We start from the raw sequence: 19,960 nt of genomic DNA, 5'->3' as shown, positions 1-19,960 counted from the left end.
TGGTTGTTACATCCATACAGAAACATGAACTCTAAACTGTATGGATGCGTAGTAATACATAACAAATAAATAATCTACACTGACTGGTATATTATAGAATGTCAGTGTGCAGTGAAACCCAGCAAAGAGCAGGAAGTATAAAAACGCCACAATATATTGTACACTGAATAGTACATAAGCATAGAAAGCAGTACACAAGAGTGAATATAAGCAATGAGATGCAACAATCCAAAGGCTATGGTCACATTAAGCGTTTTTGCTGCATTTTTTTCTTCAGAAAAACCTACACTCTTTACAGAAAAGAAGCAGCGGCAAAAACACATGTTTTGATGCGTTTTTTGGTGATTTTTCTGGATCCCAAAGTTTAGCTTTGCTTCCACCACAGAAGCATGAACACAGGTCACCAATACACAGATCATGGAAAATACACATACAAATGTAACAGCTGAGGTGAACTGATCTGAAATAATTTACCCTAGCAGTGCATTGAGTTTGTAGGGCACTGTCTAACTTTCACACTTTGGTCAGCCATTGAGTTGCTCCTGCATTTTGCAATCTCACACCTTGGTCAGCCACAGGCATTGTTCAATCTCACACCTTTGTGGCCAATGTTTACTTTGTACATCTCCCTAGTTTAACTAAACTGTACTATTCCAAATTGCCATCTCAAGTGACCAAGAAAAGATGGTAAACCTGGAAAAATCACAAAAATAAATGGGTTTCATATACTGCTGTACTTGCTTTTTTCATTACCCATTGCTTTCAATGGGTTAAAAACACGAAAAAAATGCCAAAAGAAGTAACATGCTCTATGTCCCAAAAAAACATGCAAAGCTCAAAATACTGATGGCAAAAAACAACGTGTGTGCATGAGATTTCTGAAATCTCATAGGCTTTGCTGGTACTGTAAAATGCAGCTGAAAATGTGCAATAAAAAATGCCGCAAAATAGCCTACTATGAAGTTAGCCAAAGTGAGCCACAGATTAAATGGATAAGGAGTATGTATGCGTTAATATACACTCCCATATGGCAGTATAAAGTAAAACCCAGCAAGGAGCAGGGAGTAGAACAATGCCAAAAGGTACACAACAAATAGTATGCTAGCATAAAAAGTAATACACAAAGGTAAATACAGACCGTGTAATGGAGCACAACTGAAACTTACGTATCACCTATGGCTTTCTTATGGGGATCACATTTTTTTATCATTATTTGTGTCTCAGAAAATGGTGACACCAATTTTTTATTATTATTATTATTATTATTATTTTTTACAAATTTCACATTTTTTCACACTAAAATAAGAAAACAATCTATGCAAATTCAATAACGCCTTAATTGTACTGACCTGGAAATTTATTTCCACACAACCACACAACAAATGCCGTAAAACAAACTCACCCCACACCCCTGAAAAAAAATAGGATTTTTTTTTACCTTTTCCCCTCACTTTGAGTTTTTTTTATAGTTTTTTAGTACAGTTTATGATAAAATTAATGGTCATTCAAAACTACAACTAATCCAACAAAAAACAGATGAAAACAAATGCTGTGCGCTCAAAATAAGAGATAGTCTGCAACAGGGACATGCTGGAACTCTGAGTGGCAAAGTGAGAAAATGAATTCCATCTTGAAGAGACATGCCGGAAAAGGGGCAATTGTGGATAAAGCCACTCGGTGGGGTAGCACCTATTTAATGATTGAGCGATTGCTTAAGCTGAAAGCCTTTCTTGTAGACATGGCCAACCCTCAGGTAACACTACATGAAGGTCAATGGACACAAGTTGCTGAATTGCAGGAATTGCTTCATCACCCAGTTACACTAAAAAAATAGAAGCTGAGGAGTTAACTCCTGACATTCTCATAAAGGAGAGAGACACGGCTATTAGAAAGCAAAATTGTTCTGGTAGCTGTTTATGTGGCTCCAAGTCATGTATATTGCTGGATCCACAGCTTACTGAAGGAATAGAAGCACTGACTGAAGTAGCAGTTAGGATGAGTGGGCTACAGGACGGCCAAGAGCAAGAGGACTGGGGTCCTGCCAGTGCTACTGCTACCATATCTTCAGCCTCATTAAATGAGGAGTTTCATTTTGAAAAGTATTTGGACGACATGGAGCAGGCAAAGCGATTCCAATCCCATAGCAAACAGATTGACCACACGTTTTATTTCTCAAAATCTGTACTATTGATTTATGCAGTTTGTTTCATTTCTATCCAAAATTACACATTATTTTTTATTATTGCAGAAATTACAATACACCTTATTTTTTTCTGGGACAAAATTATTTTGAGAGCAAATTTATATGATTACAAAATGCTTAAGAAGCTTCCTATGAAGTCAGCTGTATTTGAGCTTTTCACATTAGTCCCGGGGCTCCCGTACTGTTGTTGTTACCCAATGTGCCCGGCGCCCAATCAGTGCTGGCGTCACTGTCCCCGCCGCCTGTCAAATTGAGAGTGAAGAGGAAGTGAGAGATCAGCTGATCCCGGACTTCCTCTTTATGTTAGATTTGTTCGAAGGCGGGGACAGTGACGCCAGCACCGATTGGGCACCGGGCACCACATGTCACAACAACCGCACAAGAGCCCCAGGACCGGGAGTGCCGACACTGCAGGAACAGCGCAGGCACAGGAGGTAAGTATAAGCTTTATTATTTTAAGGGGGCCAAACATTTTGATCAAGGAGGGGTTGTCCTAGTAGTTGACAATCCCTTTAAGTCAGTGGATGGCCCGCAGTCCAAATACTTTTATATCACACCCAATGCCTCGCAAATACGGGGTAGGGAATTGCTTACCTGAAAGTGTTAATAGTTATATGACTAGAAATGTTTAAATAGGATTTTGCTGTGTTAAACCTAGGCCTGAACCAGCCTGACTCTTTGTCTTGCTTTTGTGCCGGCTTTGAATGGACTACAAGTTTACATCTTCTCGATCATAGTTCATTCAATCACATTATTCATCTTCATGTACCGCACCATGGAATCAATTGTGCTCTAAAAATTTATAATAATATTTTTGCATTTAACAAATAGCTCAGGTGGCCAGATTACCCCACATTGCACTTGTGCATCAATAGAAAGGGTATGTTAACTTTCACCAATAAAAGTACCGGTAACGCTTAATGAAAGTACGCAATTTTCCTTTCTGCACACTTTTAGGATCGCTGCTTTCTGTTATCCAATAGGAACCTTTTTTGTTTGCAGGAGATGCAAGTCTTGCTATGATCATGCGACTGATGGACACAAAGCTTTCTGAATTATCATTTTATTGTATTGGACAAGCAAAGTTCATATTGAATGACTGCAAGCAGAGATCTTGCAAAAACCCCTTGAGACATGTGAACACAAAGTATATTAGAACAAGAAATAACCTAATATTTTTACTTGAGCCCTTATTTAGTTATTATAAGGTTATTTATATTTTACTCTAAATATTTGCTACCACAAAAATGTGCCTTTTAAATTGGACGTGTCAGACTTCAGCTAAACTTTGTGAGCTTGGTGTGCTTTTATAATGTGGTTTTTTGTTTTGTTTTTTTACCTTTGGTCTAAATTTTCTCTTTTGTTTGTCTTTATTAGGTTATGTGGGTTTGTAATCTGTGCCGAAAACAACAAGAAATTCTCACAAAATCAGGAGCTTGGTTTTTCGGAAGTGGACCACAGCAGCCTCCAAGTCAGGATGGTACATTAAGTGACACTGGTACTGGTGCTGGTTCTGATGCGCCAAGGGAAAAGAAAGCCAGGCTTCAAGAGAGATCTAGATCTCAAACTCCTTTAAGCACTGCCACAACGGCTGGTTCTCAAGAGACCTCACCTGCTAGTTTACAGTCTGATCGAAGCAAAGGGTCCGAACCATCCTTACAAGATGCCGTGCAAGAGCAGAAACAGTCATCAAGGTCAAGAAGTGAGCCCCCACGAGACAGGTAGGAGGATGGTGGCACCTGTTTATCGTATATAGACCTGTGGGACGTTATGGCTCCCTATTATTCTATGTCTGCTGCCATGTACAATTCCTACAAGTTATCACTGCTGTAAGGTGTAGGTATATGTCATTTCTAAGACAATGTGTAAAAACAATAGTAAGTTTATGTTCTGTTTCAGTTTATAGTTGAGTGCAGACTGTGTCATCATTGGAGCCTTAGACCTTGTTCTCACACGTGGTAAAGCTGCATTTTTTCTACGCTTTCTTTCCCAGCATATTTCTCACAGGATTTTACATCAAAATAAGCAATAACAATCTGCTCTGTATATTGCTTTGTGTTATGTTTTTTTTAATGCATTTTTCATGCTTGAAAGTTCAATTGTATTTTTTTATGCTCCTCTTAGTAGTCTATAGAGAAAAAAACGTACAATCCTACAACATCTTTGAATGCACTTTGCCCATGAGTTTTATGACATCTCACGCACTTTGCTTTAACTTTTAAAAATCATGTCCCAAATGCTTCTGTTAATATAGATAGAAAGTGGCTAATCCCTTTAAACACATCAGATTTCCTGCACACAAAAAAGCAGCAGAAAAAATGCAGCATTTACACAAATGTGGGATCATGGCCCAACTGTCCAGGTAACCAAATGAATGTAGAGCGATAAGTAAAAATCTTTTCATTGTAATGGTAGTATGTTTACATAGATATAGAACCTAAATTAAAACTGAGAATTCCTTTTTGGGACTGGTTACACCAAATTTCTTTTACCCCAATTTAATTTGCTTAGTAGATCTGAATGTGGTAAAAGAAAACATTTTACACCTTTAATTTCTGACAAAACTTGACAGAGCCTAGAATTTTCTGCTTCGATTTCTTTGAACCTGTCACATTTAGTACCGCTGAAAAGGTGAGTTACAACATTGAAAATGCTGTTTATAGAAGTATTCTAGTTTCAGTGAATAAATGTCATTTGTTTAATGAAATTCTGTACCATTTCTAACCTTCAGTATCAATCCCTGCTTTATGTCATCCAGTAGGAGTTGTCATTGGTCATGGAAGCAACCCAGTATATACCTTACAGAATAACTAGTGTTTTAATTTGTATTTCATAATCAATAATACACATGAAACTAAGCAACTATGTAATATACAGTCATGGCCAAAAGTGTGGGCACCTTTGAAATTGTTTCAGTAAATAAAGTATTACTCTCAGAAAACTATTGCAATTACACATGTTTTGTTATACACATGTTTATTTCCTTTGTATGTATTGGAAAAACACACACACAAAAAAAGCAGGAATAAAAGGCAAATTGTACATAATTTAACACAAACCCCCCAAAATTGGCCGGACAAAATTGTTGGCACCCTGGAATATATAACTGCAATCACAGGAATTGTGGGCCACTCTTCTTTTACGAACTGCTCCAGGTCTCTCGTATGTGAAGGGTGCCTTCTCCCAACAGCAGTTTTAAGATCTCTCCACAGGTGTTCAATGGGATTTAGATCCGGACTCATTGCTGGCCACCTCAAAACTCTCCAGTGCTTTGTTTCCATCCATTTCTGGGTGCTGCTTGAAGTTTGTTTGGGGTTACTACCCATCTAGAAGACCCATGACCTAGGACTCAAACCCAGCTCTATCTTGGTTTCATCTGTCCAAAAGAAGTTTTCCCAGAAGGATTTTGGCTTACTCGTGTACATTTTGGCAAACGGCAGTCTAACATTTTTTATGGCTGTGTGAGCAGTGGTCTTCTCCTGAGTCTCCTGCCATAGCGTTTCATTTCATTCAAATGTCGATAGATAGTTTGTGCTGACGGAAGCCCCACAGTGATCAGACATTAACCTTCTGTTCTGTGAAGACACAAAATGAGATTAAGGCTGGTGTCACACTCAGCGTATGAAAATACGGTCCGTTTTTTACGGCCGTAATACGCAGAAATGTTCCCAAAATAGTGATCCGTATGTCATCCATAGGCAGGGTGTGGCAGCGTATTTTGTGCATGGCATCCTCCGTATGTAATCCGTTTGGCATCCGTACTATTTTCTCGCAGGCTTGCAAAACCGACATCTAATGGAATTATGTGCTCAAATGTTCGTTAAAACATATATACAGTATATATATATATATATATATATATATATATGTCATTGAGATATATATATATATATATATATATATATATATATATATATACTGTATTTATATATATATATACTGTATTTATTTTTAATTCAGCGCTAGATAGCATAAAAGCTAATGTTAGTAGTGTGTATGTGCAAAATTTGTGCGCTCTAGCTATTAAATTAAAGGGTTAAATCGCGGAAAAAATTGGCGTGGGCTCCCGCTCAATTTTCTCCGCCAGAGTAGTAAAGCCAGTGACTGAGGGCAGATATTAATAGCCTAGAGAGGGTCCATGGTTATTGCCCCCCCTGGCTAAAAACATCTGCCCCCAGCCACCCCAGAAAAGGCACATCCGGCAGATTCGCCTATTCTGGCACTTGGCCACTCTCTTCCCACTCCCTGTAGCGGTGGGATATGGGGTAATGAAGGGTTAATGTCACCTTGCTATTGTAAGGTGACATTAAGCCAGGTTAATAATGGAGAGGCGTCAATTATGTCACCTATCCATTATTGCCTTGCACAGATGTGTGCTCCGGAGGACAGAGAATGAAAGGGTGAAACAAACACCCAAAAACCCCGCCCATATGACCCAAAACTGGTCCCGCCAAATTCAGGTGACAGGTTCCCTTTAAGGACATTTATCCTTTGTTTCTTAGCTCCCAGGTACATTCAGGCAGTGGGTATACACAGTTATGCGATCCAGTGCCAATTGTAATCACATAGGGTTGGCACTTGTGTGCATACAGGGTTTTATGCGTGTACAACAGTATTTGCTATTATAAGGGGCTTCAATTTTGGAGTGTGGTGTTTTGTATTGATTTTGGTATCATGTTTTAAATGTTTTTATGTATATTTGTGAGGTGCTAATAAAGGTGTTTTTTTGATATTCTTATACTAGTTGTGGTTGTGCATACCATATTAGTCTACCTTTTCTTGCTTCACAAGATCCTCAACTAGAACACCTCAAATGCCAAGTTTACATAGGTACAAAATGGCACAATAATGAAGCAGTAACAGAAAGTAAATAGAAGAACAAATGAAAGCTTTAATCACGCACTTATTTATAAATATGCATATTTTTTCCCATAAATTATGCAGTTATTTATTTTTCCTTTTACTTTTACTGCTCCATTACTCTGCCATTTTGTACCTATAGTAACTAGGCAATTGAGCTTTTTTATGTGTGTTTTTAATCTGTGTCTCATTTTTTATTTTTATATTTAATAATTTGCTATATGTGTTTCTTGCTATATTTGCGGCTGTGTGCAGGTTTCTTTCTATGTGCATCTTTTTCTTTTAGATAGTAAACAGAGTGGGCTTTGCATTAGCACACTGTGCAGTGTCCATCGCGTTCTTTAATAGGATGCCCGCTTTCATAAATGTGTTGTCGGTCAAGAATAATCGCAAGTTAAACCTACATTGTTTCCCACCATTTTTCTTTTAAGATTAGTATTAAATTAGATGCACTATGAGGTGCTTCATAAATATGTCCAAATATCATATTTGACACTGTATTTGAACCACAAAATTGACTTTAATACGTTGATACATTTTCACCATAAATCCCCTACTTTGGAGTAGAGAGTTAATGTGCAAAAATAAGGACAGTCAATATAAAATACATATGTTATTATTTTTTTTAACTTTTTTTGTTGCCTGGTTATGTACAGGAAGAAGGTCATGTCGGTGTCTGAACAAAATGGAAAAATTTCCAAAAGTGATCGTAGGAGAAACCAGAAATATCCTAACCAACAAGGGCAGACTTATACCGATGAACATAAAGAAAGAAGGGAAAGTAGAAGATTGGGCAAAGGGAGATCACAAGACATTCCAGAAAAGGAGGAAGCAACAAACATGGAAGAAGATAAGGAGAGAGCTGATGAAGATTATCAAACACGTTATAGAAGTGACCCCAATTTAGCCAGGTACCCTGTAAAGCCCCAGCCTGAGGAACAACAGATGCGCATGCATGCCAAGGTTTCAAAAGCACGGCACGAAAGGAGACACAGTGACGCATCACTACCACATACAGAATTAGATGACCCAGAAGTTCCCGAGAACAAATTAGGGAAGAATTCTCATACGCAAGGACCTCAGGACAAAAGAACTGTTCTAGAAAGTCAGCAGTCCTATTCTATTGATAGGAATGGCGATGGGATAGTTTCTAAGCCAAACCAAGTGTCAAATCACAGCCCACCTAGTCCTAGACATAGCCCCGTGCCACCAGAACACATTGAGGCTAAAAACCATGATTCTTTCAAAAAACAAACTCGGTTAGACCCAAGTTCTGCTCTTTTAATGAGAAAGACTAACCGCGAAAAAATGGAAACAATGTCAAGGAATGATTCTCTTAGTTCAGATCAATCGGAATCTGTTAGACCTTCCCCACCAAAGCCCCACAGGTCTAAAAGAGGTGGAAAGAGAAGACAGATGTCAGTGAGTAGCTCAGAAGAAGAAGGAGCATCCACACCAGAGTATACCAGTTGTGAGGATGTGGAAATTGAAAGTGAAAGTGTTAGTGAAAAAGGTAAGATGACATTTTTTTGTGACAGTTTATTCTTGCAATTTTAGCTTAGGATATTGGTCACTAGTGACACTACAGAAGTAATGTGTGCGATTCATGCTGCGAGAGGGGAGGAGGATCTGCAAAGAGGCATCTGGTTGGTTAAACAGCACAGCTCTCAGTTGTAGAAGAACCACTTAACATTGTCTGCGTCCACCCAAACAGTTGGCTCCCTGAATGATAATGTCCTCCCACCGTTACCTTGGCAATTTGTTGTTCCCTGATTAAAAAATAGTTGTTTTAATCCTTGTGTAAATGAGTTTAAAGTGCTCTGGTCAAGGCACTTCCCAAACCTCTGCCTTCCTGGCTTTATTCTCCACCCAGCCCCACCTTCCTCTGCTTGACTGTCATCTCACTGAGTACCTAGTCAAGGCAGAGAGTTGCCAGTTAAGCAGAGGAATGTGATGCTGAGCAGAGAATAAAGCCAAGAAGGCAGAGGTTTGGGAAGTGCTTTGACAGTCCCAGAGCACTTTATTCTCATTTGCATATGAACTAAAACAACAATTTTTCAGTCAGGGAGCAACAGATTGTATGAGTCTGGATGACATTATCTTCCAGAAAGTAACATGAATATATAAACAGTTTGGAGCAGAGGGCAGGAGGGTGTAATAGTTTTGACAGTTTTCCGACAGATTTCCTTTTAATACACAATAACAGATAAATCAGGAGGGATTGTGATTTTTTCTGTGTAGAAATAGGCACTTTTTTACCCCTTCCTCTCAGGGTATGTGCAGGGTAATTTGCTGGTTTTAATGTCACTAATGTAATTTACTGTATAATGTACTAGAAAGCCAAAAAATGTGTGTAGTGGAATTGAAAAAAATCAGCAATTCTTCTATTGTATTATAGGTTTATTTTTTAGGTAAGTCATTCAGCATGCAAGTATTTTATTCTTTGGGCCAGTATAATTTCAGTGCTAACAAATTGATGCAGTTTAAGTATTATTAATTACAGGGGTTTTCCCATGAACAAAGTACATTTTAATCAATAGATCTTGGAATAATAATTAGTTCCACAATTGGATGTGTTTAGATAAAATGTTCCTGTGCTGAGACAATGTTATAAATGTGTCCCTGCTGTGCACTGTGTAATGGCTGTGTCTGACCATACAGGAACATGGTCTGAGCATACCACAGCTCCTGGGCAGGGGAGGAAGCAAAGTAGAAGATGCAGATATTACAGCAGGGGATCACAGATGACTCTTTTTGTGAGGTAAATCATTTCACTGCCTGCTTTTAAGAAATGTTTTATCTCAAAGAAACAATTATTTGTGATCCCATGCTGTAATGTCTGTATACTATTTTTCTATGCGTGGTAAGCTGTAGTTTTTATTGGAATCATTTTGTCATGAACATACCGTACATTTTTGATTGCCTCTTAGTCCATTTTTGAGGTGACATACCATATATACTCAAGTATAAGCCGAGGTTTTTCAGCACAGTTTTTTGTGCTGAAAACTCCCCCCTCGGCTTATACTTGAGTGAGGGTCCCAGAAGATGGAGGGGGAGCAGCGGGTCACAGGAGGCATGAGCCAGCTGCTGCAGCTAAAGCCTGTTCCTGCTGGTAAAGAGAAATGAATATTCACTGCGTTCTATAATAGTAGGCACAGTAGTCACAGCCACCGGCTTCCTGTAGCGGCCAAGCGATCACGTGTGCCCGCTATTTAAGAGAAATGAATATTGACTTCTTTCCAATCACATGGGCATAGAGAGCAGTGAATATTCATTCCCTTAAGTAGCGGGCACACATGATCGCCCAGCCGCTGCATGCTTATACTGTGCATGCTACTAAATAGCAATGAATACTCACTGCCCGGCATGCGGAGCAGTGAGTATTCCGGCAGGTGTCCTCTGCTTGAAAGCAGCACAGGACGTCACTGCCATGCGTTGCTTACAAGCATAAATCAGTTGCTGGCACTGGAACAAAACACTGCGAAGGAGCGCAGGGATGGTAGATAGGATGGTTTATTTATTTTTTAATGTTTTTGGATGGGAGCCATGCATAAAAGAATAGGCATGATGAGCCATGCAGACCAGGATAGGGATGAGGAGCCATGCAAACCAGGATAGGGATGAGGAACCATGCATACCAGGATAGGGATGAAGATCCATGCATACCAGGATAGGGATGAAGAGCCATGCATACCAGGTTAGGGATGAGGAGCCATGCATACCAGGATAGGGATGAAGAGCCATGCATACCAGGATAGGGATGAGGAGCCATGCAGACAAGGATAGGGATGAGGAGCCATGCATACCAGGATAGGGATGAAGAGCCATGCATACCAGGATAGGGATGAGGAGCTATGCAGACAAGGATTGGGATGAGGAGCCATGCATACCAGGATAGGGATGAGGAACCATGCATACCAGGATAGGGATGAGGAGCCATGCATACCAGGATAGGGATGAGGAGCCATGCAGACAAGGATAGGGATGAGGAGCCATGCATACCAGGATAGGGATGAAGAGCCATGCATACCAGGATAGGGATGAGGAGCCACGCAGACAAGGATAGGGATGAGGAGCCATGCATACAAGGATAGGGATGAGGAGCTATGCATAGCAGGATAGAGATGAGGAGCCATGCATACCAGGATAGGGATGAGGAGCCATGCTTACCAGGATAGGGATGAAGAGCCATGCATACCAGGATAGGGATGAGGAGCCATGCTTACCAGGATAGGGATGAAGAGCCATGCATACCAGGATAGAGATGAGGAGTCATGCATACCAAGATAGGGATGAGGGGACAATGCATACCCGGCTTATACTCGCGTCAATACGTTAATTTTCCTTTTACTGTCTTACATATTTACATATATACATATATACACTCACCGGCCACTTTATTAGGTACACCTGTCCAACTTCTTGTTAACACTTAATTTCTAATCAGCCAATCACATGGCGGCAACTCAGTGCATTTAGGCATGTAGACATGGTCAAGACAATCTCCTGCAGTCCAAACCGAGCATCAGTATGGGGAAGAAAGGTGATTTGAGTGCCTTTGAACGTGGCATGTGTTGTGAATTTGCTTTTTGCTCCCTCTAGTGGTTACTAGTTTTTTGACTCTGGTTTTTCTGTCATTCCTTTTATCCGAACCTGGGTCGTTAGTTAGGGGTGTTGCTATATAAGCTCCCTGGACCTTCAGTTCAATGCCTGGCAACGTAGTTATCAGAGCTAGTCTGCTGTGCTCTTGTCTACTGATCCTGGTTCCAGTTATATCAGCTAAAGGTACCTTCACACGAAGCGACGCTGCAGCGATAGCGACAACGATGTCGATCGCTGCAGCGTCGCTGTTTGGTCGCTGGAGAGCTGTCACACAGACCGCTCTCCAGCGATCAACGATGCCGAGGTCCCCTGGTAACCAGGGTAAACATCGGGTAACTAAGCGCAGGGCCGCGCTTAGTAACCCGATGTTTACCCTGGTTACCAGCGTAAAATGTAAAAAAAACAAACAGCACATACTTACATTCACGTCCCCCTGCGTCCACTTCCTGACTGACTGAGCGCCGTACAGTGAGAGCAGAGCGGTGACGTCACCGCTGTGCTGCTTTCACTTTCACTTTGCGGTGCTGAGTCAGAGGAGGAAGCAGACTGCAGGGGACGCAATGTGAGTATGTGCTGTTTGTTTTTTTTACATTTTACGCTAGTAACCAGGGTAAACATCGGGTTACTAAGCGCGGCCCCGCGCTTAGTTACCCGATGTTTACCCTGGTTACCAGTGTAAAACATCGCTGGTATCGTTGCTTTTGGTGTCAAACACAACGATACACAGCGATCGGACGACCAAATAAAGTTCTGGACTTTATTCAGCGACCAGCGACATCACAGCAGGATCCTGATCGCTGCTGCGTGTCAAACTAAACGATATCGCTAGCGAGGACGCTGCAACGTCACGGATCGCTAGCGATATCGTTATAATGTCGTTTCGTGTGAAGGTACCTTAAGTCCGCTTTTTGCTTTTTGCTATTTTGTTTTGGTTTTGTATTTTTGTCCAGCTTGTTCCAAATATATATCCTGACCTTTGCTGGAAGCTCTAGGGGGCTGGTGTTCTCCCCCCGGACCGTTAGACGGTTCGGGGGTTCTTGAATTTCCAGTGTGGATTTTGATAGGGTTTTTGTTGACCATATAAGTTACCTTTCTTTATTCTGCTATCAGTAAGCGGGCCTCTCTGTGCTAAACCTGGTTCATTTCTGTGTTTGTCATTTCCTCTTACCTCACCGTCATTATTTGTGGGGGGCTTCTATCCAGCTTTGGGGTCCCCTTCTCTGGAGGCAAGAAAGGTCTTTGTTTTCCTCTACTAGGGGTAGCTAGATTCTCCGGCTGGCGCGTGTCATCTAGAATCAACGTAGGAATGATCCCCGGCTACTTCTAGTGTTGGCGTTAGGAGTAGATATATGGTCAACCCAGTTACCACTGCCCTATGAGCTGGATTTTTGTATTCTGCAGACTTCCACGTTCCTCTGAGACCCTCGCCATTGGGGTCATAACAGTTTGCCAGGCCAGTATTAAATGTTTAATGCATTGCAGAAGAGGGATTATAAGAAAGAAGATTCTGAGCTTTTTTTTTTTTTTTCTCCTTCCCCTTTACCTCAGAGTGGCTATGCTTGCTGCAGACATGAATGTCCAGACCTTGATTACAAGTGTGGACCAGCTGGCTACTCGTGTGCAGGGCATACAAGACTATGTTATCAGAAATCCTAGGTCAGAACCTAAAATACCGATTCCTGAACTGTTTTCCGGAGACAGGTTTAAGTTTAGGAATTTCGTGAATAATTGTAAATTGTTTTTGTCCCTGAGACCCTGTTCATCAGGAGATTCTGCTCAGCAAGTAAAAATTGTTATTTCGTTCTTACGGGGCGACCCTCAGGATTGGGCTTTTTCGCTGGCGCCAGGAGATCCGGCATTGGCTGATCTTGATGCGTTTTTTCTGGCGCTCGGTTTACTTTATGAGGAACCCAATCTTGAGATTCAGGCAGAAAAGGCCTTGCTGTCTATGTCTCAGGGGCAGGACGAGGCTGAAGTGTATTGCCAAAAATTTCGGAAATGGTCCGTGCTGACACATTGGAACGAGTGTGCACTGGCCGCTAATTTTAGAAATGGCCTTTCTGAAGCCATTAAGAATGTTATGGTGGGTTTTCCCATTCCCACAGGTCTGAATGTTACTATGGCACTGGCTATTCAAATTGACCGGCGGTTGCGGGAGCGCAAAACCGCAAATTCCCTCATGGTGTTGTCTGAACAGACACCTAATTCGGTGCAATGTGATAGAAAAACCGCAAATTCCCTCATGGTGTTGTCTGAACAGACACCTGATTTAATGCAATGTGATAGAATCCTGACTAGAAATGAGCGGAAAATTCATAGACGCCGGAATGGCTTGTGCTACTACTGTGGTGATTCTACACATGTTATCTCAGCATGCTCTAAACGTATAGCTAAGGTTGTTAGTCCTGTCACCGTTGGTAATTTGCAACCTAAATTTATTCTGTCTGTAACTTTGATTTGCTCACTGTCATCTTATCCTGTCATGGCGTTTGTAGATTCAGGTGCTGCCCTGAGTCTCATGGATCTCTCATTTGCTAAGCGCTGTGGATTTACTCTTGAACCATTAGAAAATCCTATTCCTCTTAGGGGTATTGATGCTACACCATTGGCAGCAAATAAACCGCAGTATTGGACTCAGGTTACCATGTGCATGACTCCTGAACACCGCGAGGTGATACGTTTCCTGGTTTTACATAAAATGCATGATTTGGTCGTTTTAGGGCTGCCATGGTTACAGACCCATAATCCAGTCCTGGACTGGAAGGCTATGTCAGTCTCAAGTTGGGGCTGTCGTGGTATTCATGAGGATTCCCTGCCTGTGTCTATTGCTTCTTCTACGCCTTCGGAAGTTCCGGAGTATTTGTCTGATTATCAGGATGTCTTCAGTGAGTCTGAGTCCAGTGCACTGCCTCCTCATAGGGACTGTGACTGTGCTATAGATTTGATCCCAGGCAGTAAATTTCCTAAGGGAAGACTGTTTAATCTGTCGGTACCTGAACATACCGCTATGCGTTCATATATCAAGGAGTCTCTGGAAAAAGGACATATTCGTCCGTCTTCTTCCCCTCTTGGTGCGGGATTCTTTTTTGTGGCAAAAAAGGACGGATCTTTGAGACCTTGTATTGATTATCGGCTTTTAAATAAGATCACTGTCAAATTTCAGTATCCTTTACCGCTGTTGTCTGACTTGTTTGCCCGGATTAAGGGTGCCAAGTGGTTCACCAAGATAGACCTTCGTGGTGCGTACAACCTTGTGCGCATTAAGCAAGGTGATGAATGGAAAACCGCATTCAATACGCCCGAAGGTCATTTTGAGTACTTGGTGATGCCTTTTGGGCTCGCCAATGCGCCTTCAGTTTTTCAGTCCTTTATGCATGACATTTTCCGGAAGTATCTGGATAAATTTTTGATTGTTTATCTGGATGATATTTTGGTTTTTTCTGATAATTGGGATTCGCATGTGGAGCAGGTCAGGTTGGTCTTTAAAATTTTGCGTGAAAATTCTTTGTTTGTCAAGGGCTCAAAGTGTCTCTTTGGTGTACAGAAGGTTCCCTTTTTGGGGTTCATTTTTTCCCCTTCTGCTGTGGAGATGGACCCAGTCAAGGTCCGAGCTATTCTTGATTGGACTCAGCCCTCGTCAGTTAAGAGTCTTCAGAAGTTCTTGGGCTTCGCTAACTTCTACCGTCGTTTTATCGCTAATTTTTCTAGCATTGTGAAACCTTTGACGGATATGACCAAGAAGGGCTCCGATGTAGCTAACTGGGCTCCTGCTGCCGTGGAGGCTTTCCAGGAGTTGAAACGCCGGTTTACTTCGGCGCCTGTTTTGTGCCAGCCTGACGTCTCACTTCCCTTTCAGGTTGAGGTGGATGCTTCGGAGATTGGGGCAGGGGCCGTTTTGTCGCAGAGAGGCCCTGGTTGCTCTGTTATGAAGCCTTGTGCCTTTTTCTCTAGGAAATTTTCGCCTGCCGAGCGAAATTATGATGTGGGCAATCGGGAGTTGTTGGCCATGAAATGGGCATTTGAGGAGTGGCGTCATTGGCTCGAGGGTGCTAAGCATCGTGTGGTGGTCTTGACTGATCACAAAAATCTGATGTATCTCGAGTCTGCTAAACGCCTTAATCCGAGACAGGCCCGCTGGTCATTGTTTTTCTCCCGCTTTGATTTTGTTGTCTCGTATTTACCAGGTTCAAAGAATGTGAAGGCCGATGCTCTTTCTAGGAGCTTTGTGCCTGATGCTCCTGGAGTCGCTGATCCTGTTGGTATTCTTAAAGATGGAGTTATCTTGTCAGCTATTTCTCCGGATCTGCGACGTGTGTTGCAGAGATTTCAGGCTGATAGGCCTGAGTCTTGTCCACCTGACAGACTGTTTGTCCCGGATAAGTGGACCAGCAGAGTCATTTCCGAGGTTCATTCCTCGGTGTTGGCAGGTCACCCGGGAATTTTTGGCACCAGAGATCTGGTGGCCAGGTCCTTTTGGTGGCCTTCCTTGTCAAGGGATGTGCGGTCATTTGTGCAGTCCTGTGGGACTTGTGCTCGAGCTAAGCCTTGCTGTTCTCGTGCCAGCGGTTTGCTCTTGCCCTTGCCTGTCCCGAAGAGACCTTGGACACATATCTCCATGGATTTCATTTCTGATCTTCCGCTATCTCAGGGCATGTCCGTTATCTGGGTGATATGTGATCGCTTCTCCAAGATGGTCCATTTGGTTCCTTTGCCTAAGCTGCCTTCCTCTTCCGATCTGGTTCCTGTGTTTTTCCAGAACGTGGTTCGTTTGCACGGCATCCCTGAGAATATTGTGTCAGACAGAGGATCCCAGTTCGTTTCCAGGTTCTGGCGATCCTTTTGTAGTAGGATGGGCATTGATTTGTCGTTTTCGTCTGCTTTCCATCCTCAGACTAATGGACAGACGGAGCGAACCAATCAGACTTTGGAGGCTTATTTGAGGTGTTTTGTCTCTGCTGATCAGGACGATTGGGTGACATTCTTGCCGTTGGCTGAGTTTGCCCTTAATAATCGGGCTAGTTCCGCCACCTTGGTTTCGCCTTTTTTCTGCAACTCTGGTTTCCATCCTCGCTTTTCTTCGGGTCATGTGGAGCCTTCTGACTGTCCTGGGGTGGATTCTGTGGTGGATAGGTTGCAGCAGATCTGGAATCATGTGGTGGACAACTTGAAGTTGTCACAGGAGAAGGCTCAGCGCTTTGCCAACCGCCGCCGCGGTGTGGGTCCCCGACTACGCGTTGGGGATTTGGTGTGGCTTTCTTCCCGCTTTGTTCCTATGAAGGTCTCCTCTCCCAAATTTAAACCTCGTTTTATTGGGCCTTACAAGATATTGGAAATCCTTAATCCTGTATCTTTTCGTCTGGATCTTCCTGTGTCGTTTGCTATTCACAATGTATTTCATAGGTCCTTGTTGCGGCGGTACATTGTGCCTGTAGTTCCTTCTGCTGAGCCTCCTGCTCCGGTGTTGGTTGAGGGCGAGTTGGAGTACGTGGTGGAGAAGATCTTGGATTCTCGCCTCTCCAGGCGGAGGCTTCAGTACCTGGTCAAGTGGAAGGGCTATGGTCAGGAGGATAATTCCTGGGTGGTCGCCTCTGATGTTCATGCGGCCGATTTAGTTCGTGCCTTTCATGCCGCTCATCCTGATCGCCCTGGTGGTCGTGGTGAGGGTTCGGTGACCCCTCACTAAGGGGGGGGTACTGTTGTGAATTTGCTTTTTGCTCCCTCTAGTGGTTACTAGTTTTTTGACTCTGGTTTTTCTGTCATTCCTTTTATCCGCACCTGGGTCGTTAGTTAGGGGTGTTGCTATATAAGCTCCCTGGACCTTCAGTTCAATGCCTGGCAACGTAGTTATCAGAGCTAGTCTGCTGTGCTCTTGTCTACTGATCCTGGTTCCAGTTATATCAGCTAAGTCCGCTTTTTGCTTTTTGCTATTTTGTTTTGGTTTTGTATTTTTGTCCAGCTTGTTCCAAATATATATCCTGACCTTTGCTGGAAGCTCTAGGGGGCTGGTGTTCTCCCCCCGGACCGTTAGACGGTTCGGGGGTTCTTGAATTTCCAGTGTGGATTTTGATAGGGTTTTTGTTGACCATATAAGTTACCTTTCTTTATTCTGCTATCAGTAAGCGGGCCTCTCTGTGCTAAACCTGGTTCATTTCTGTGTTTGTCATTTCCTCTTACCTCACCGTCATTATTTGTGGGGGGCTTCTATCCAGCTTTGGGGTCCCCTTCTCTGGAGGCAAGAAAGGTCTTTGTTTTCCTCTACTAGGGGTAGCTAGATTCTCCGGCTGGCGCGTGTCATCTAGAATCAACGTAGGAATGATCCCCGGCTACTTCTAGTGTTGGCGTTAGGAGTAGATATATGGTCAACCCAGTTACCACTGCCCTATGAGCTGGATTTTTGTATTCTGCAGACTTCCACGTTCCTCTGAGACCCTCGCCATTGGGGTCATAACAGGCATGGTTGTTGGTGCCAGAAGGGCTGGTCTGAGTATTTCAGAAACTGCTGATCTACTGGGATTTTCACGCACAACCATCTCTAGGATTTACAGAGAATGGTCCGAAAAAGAAAAAAAATCCAGTGAGCGGCAGTTCTGTGGGCGGAAATGCCTTGTTGATGCCAGAGATCAGAGGAGAATGGGCAGACTGGTTCGAGCTGATAGAAAGGCAACAGTGACTCAAATCGCCACCCGTTACAACCAAGGTAGGCCTAAGAGCATCTCTGAACGCACAGTGCGTCGAACTTTGAGGCAGATGGGCTACAGCAGCAGAAGACCACACCGGGTACCACTCCTTTCAGCTAAGAACAGGAAACTGAGGCTACAATTTGTACAAGCTCATCGAAATTGGACAGTAGAAGATTGGAAAAACGTTGCTTGGTCTGATGAGTCTCGATTTCTGCTACGACATTCGGATGGTAGGGTCAGAATTTGGCGTAAACAACATGAAAGCATGGATCCATCCTGCCTTGTATGGAGCATCTTTGGGATGTGCAGCCGACAAATCTGCGGCAACTGTGTGATGCCATCATGTCAATATGGACCAAAATCTCTGAGGAATGCTTCCAGCACCTTGTTGAATCTATGCCACGAAGAATTGAGGCAGTTCTGAAGGCAAAAGGGGGTCCAACCCGTTACTAGCATGGTGTACCTAATAAAGTGGCCGGTGAGTGTACATACAGGTGCTTCTCACAAAATTAGAATATCAAAAAGTTAATTTCAGTTCTTCAATACAAAACTCATATTATATAGAGTAATGATTATGGCCTACAGCCAATGAAAACTCCAAAGTAATTATGTCATTAAGTTAGAATAATTAATAAAAAAACACCTTCGAAGGCTTCCTAAGCATTTAACCCCTTCCCGACCTGTGACACCATGTAGGCGTCATGAAAGTCGGTGCCAATCCGACCTGTGACGCCTATGTGGCGTCATGGAGGGATCGCGTCCCTGCAGATCGGGTGAAAGGGTTAACTCCAATTTCACCTGATCTGCAGGGACGGGGGGAGTGGTACTTTAGCCCAAGGGGGGTGGCTTTGCCCGCACGTGGCTACGATCGCTCTGATTGGCTGTTGAAAGTGCAACAGCCAATCAGAGCAATTTGTAATATTCCACCTATGAAAAGTGGTGAAATATTACAATCCAGCCATGGCCGATGCTGCAATATCATCGGCCATGGCTGGCAACCCTGATCTGCCCCCCCCCACCGCCACCGATCTCCTCCCCAGTCCTCCGTCCTGTGCTCCGCTCCCCTCCGTCCGCCTGTCCACTCCCCCGTCCTCCTGTCCGCTCCCCCCCGTGCTCCGATCCCCCCGTGCTCCGGTCCCCCCCCCTGTGCTCTGATCCCCCCCCTGTGCTCTGATCCCCCCCCTCATACTTACCGAGCCTCCCGGTGTCTCTCCGTCTGTTCCATGGGCGCCGCCATCTTCCAGCCGGCCGGCGGATTCGCTCCATGTACATTTTGATCACTGTGATAAAACCTATCACACTGATCAAAATAAAAAAAAATAGTAAATGAACCCCCCCTTTATCACCCCCATAGGTAGGGACAATAATAAAATGAGGAAAATATATTTACTTTTATTTTTCCACTAGGGTTAGGGTTAGAACAAGGGTTAGAACTAGGGTTAAGGGTTAGGGTTAGGGCTAGGGTTAGAATTAGGGTTAGGGTAAGGCTATGTGCACACATATTCTGGTCCTCTGCGGATTTTTCCGCAGCGGATTTGATAAATCCGCAGGGCAAAACCGCTGCGGATTTATTGCGGATTTACCGCGTTTTTTCTGCGGATTTCACTGTGGTTTT

General features: G+C 43.1%; 1 protein-coding gene across 25 annotated transcripts in view; it reads left to right on the top strand.

Moving 5' to 3' along the window:
- RIMS1 (regulating synaptic membrane exocytosis 1) overlaps positions 1–19,960 on the top strand; it is a 535,376-nt gene that overhangs the window by 138,771 nt on the left and 376,645 nt on the right. For all 25 annotated transcript variants that reach the window (XM_077289909.1, XM_077289904.1, XM_077289921.1 and 22 more), the window contains 2 exons: positions 3,581–3,924; positions 7,720–8,576. In XM_077289909.1, coding sequence (XP_077146024.1) covers positions 3,581–3,924; positions 7,720–8,576 — 1,201 coding nt within the window. The remainder of the gene's footprint in view (positions 1–3,580; positions 3,925–7,719; positions 8,577–19,960) is intronic.

The sequence above is a fragment of the Ranitomeya variabilis genome, chromosome 2 (genome assembly GCF_051348905.1).
Source record: "Ranitomeya variabilis isolate aRanVar5 chromosome 2, aRanVar5.hap1, whole genome shotgun sequence".
In the NCBI taxonomy this organism is placed as follows: Eukaryota; Metazoa; Chordata; class Amphibia; order Anura; family Dendrobatidae; genus Ranitomeya; species Ranitomeya variabilis.
The sequence above is the reverse complement of the archived record's forward strand: the minus strand, read 5'-3'. Positions and strand labels throughout refer to the sequence as shown.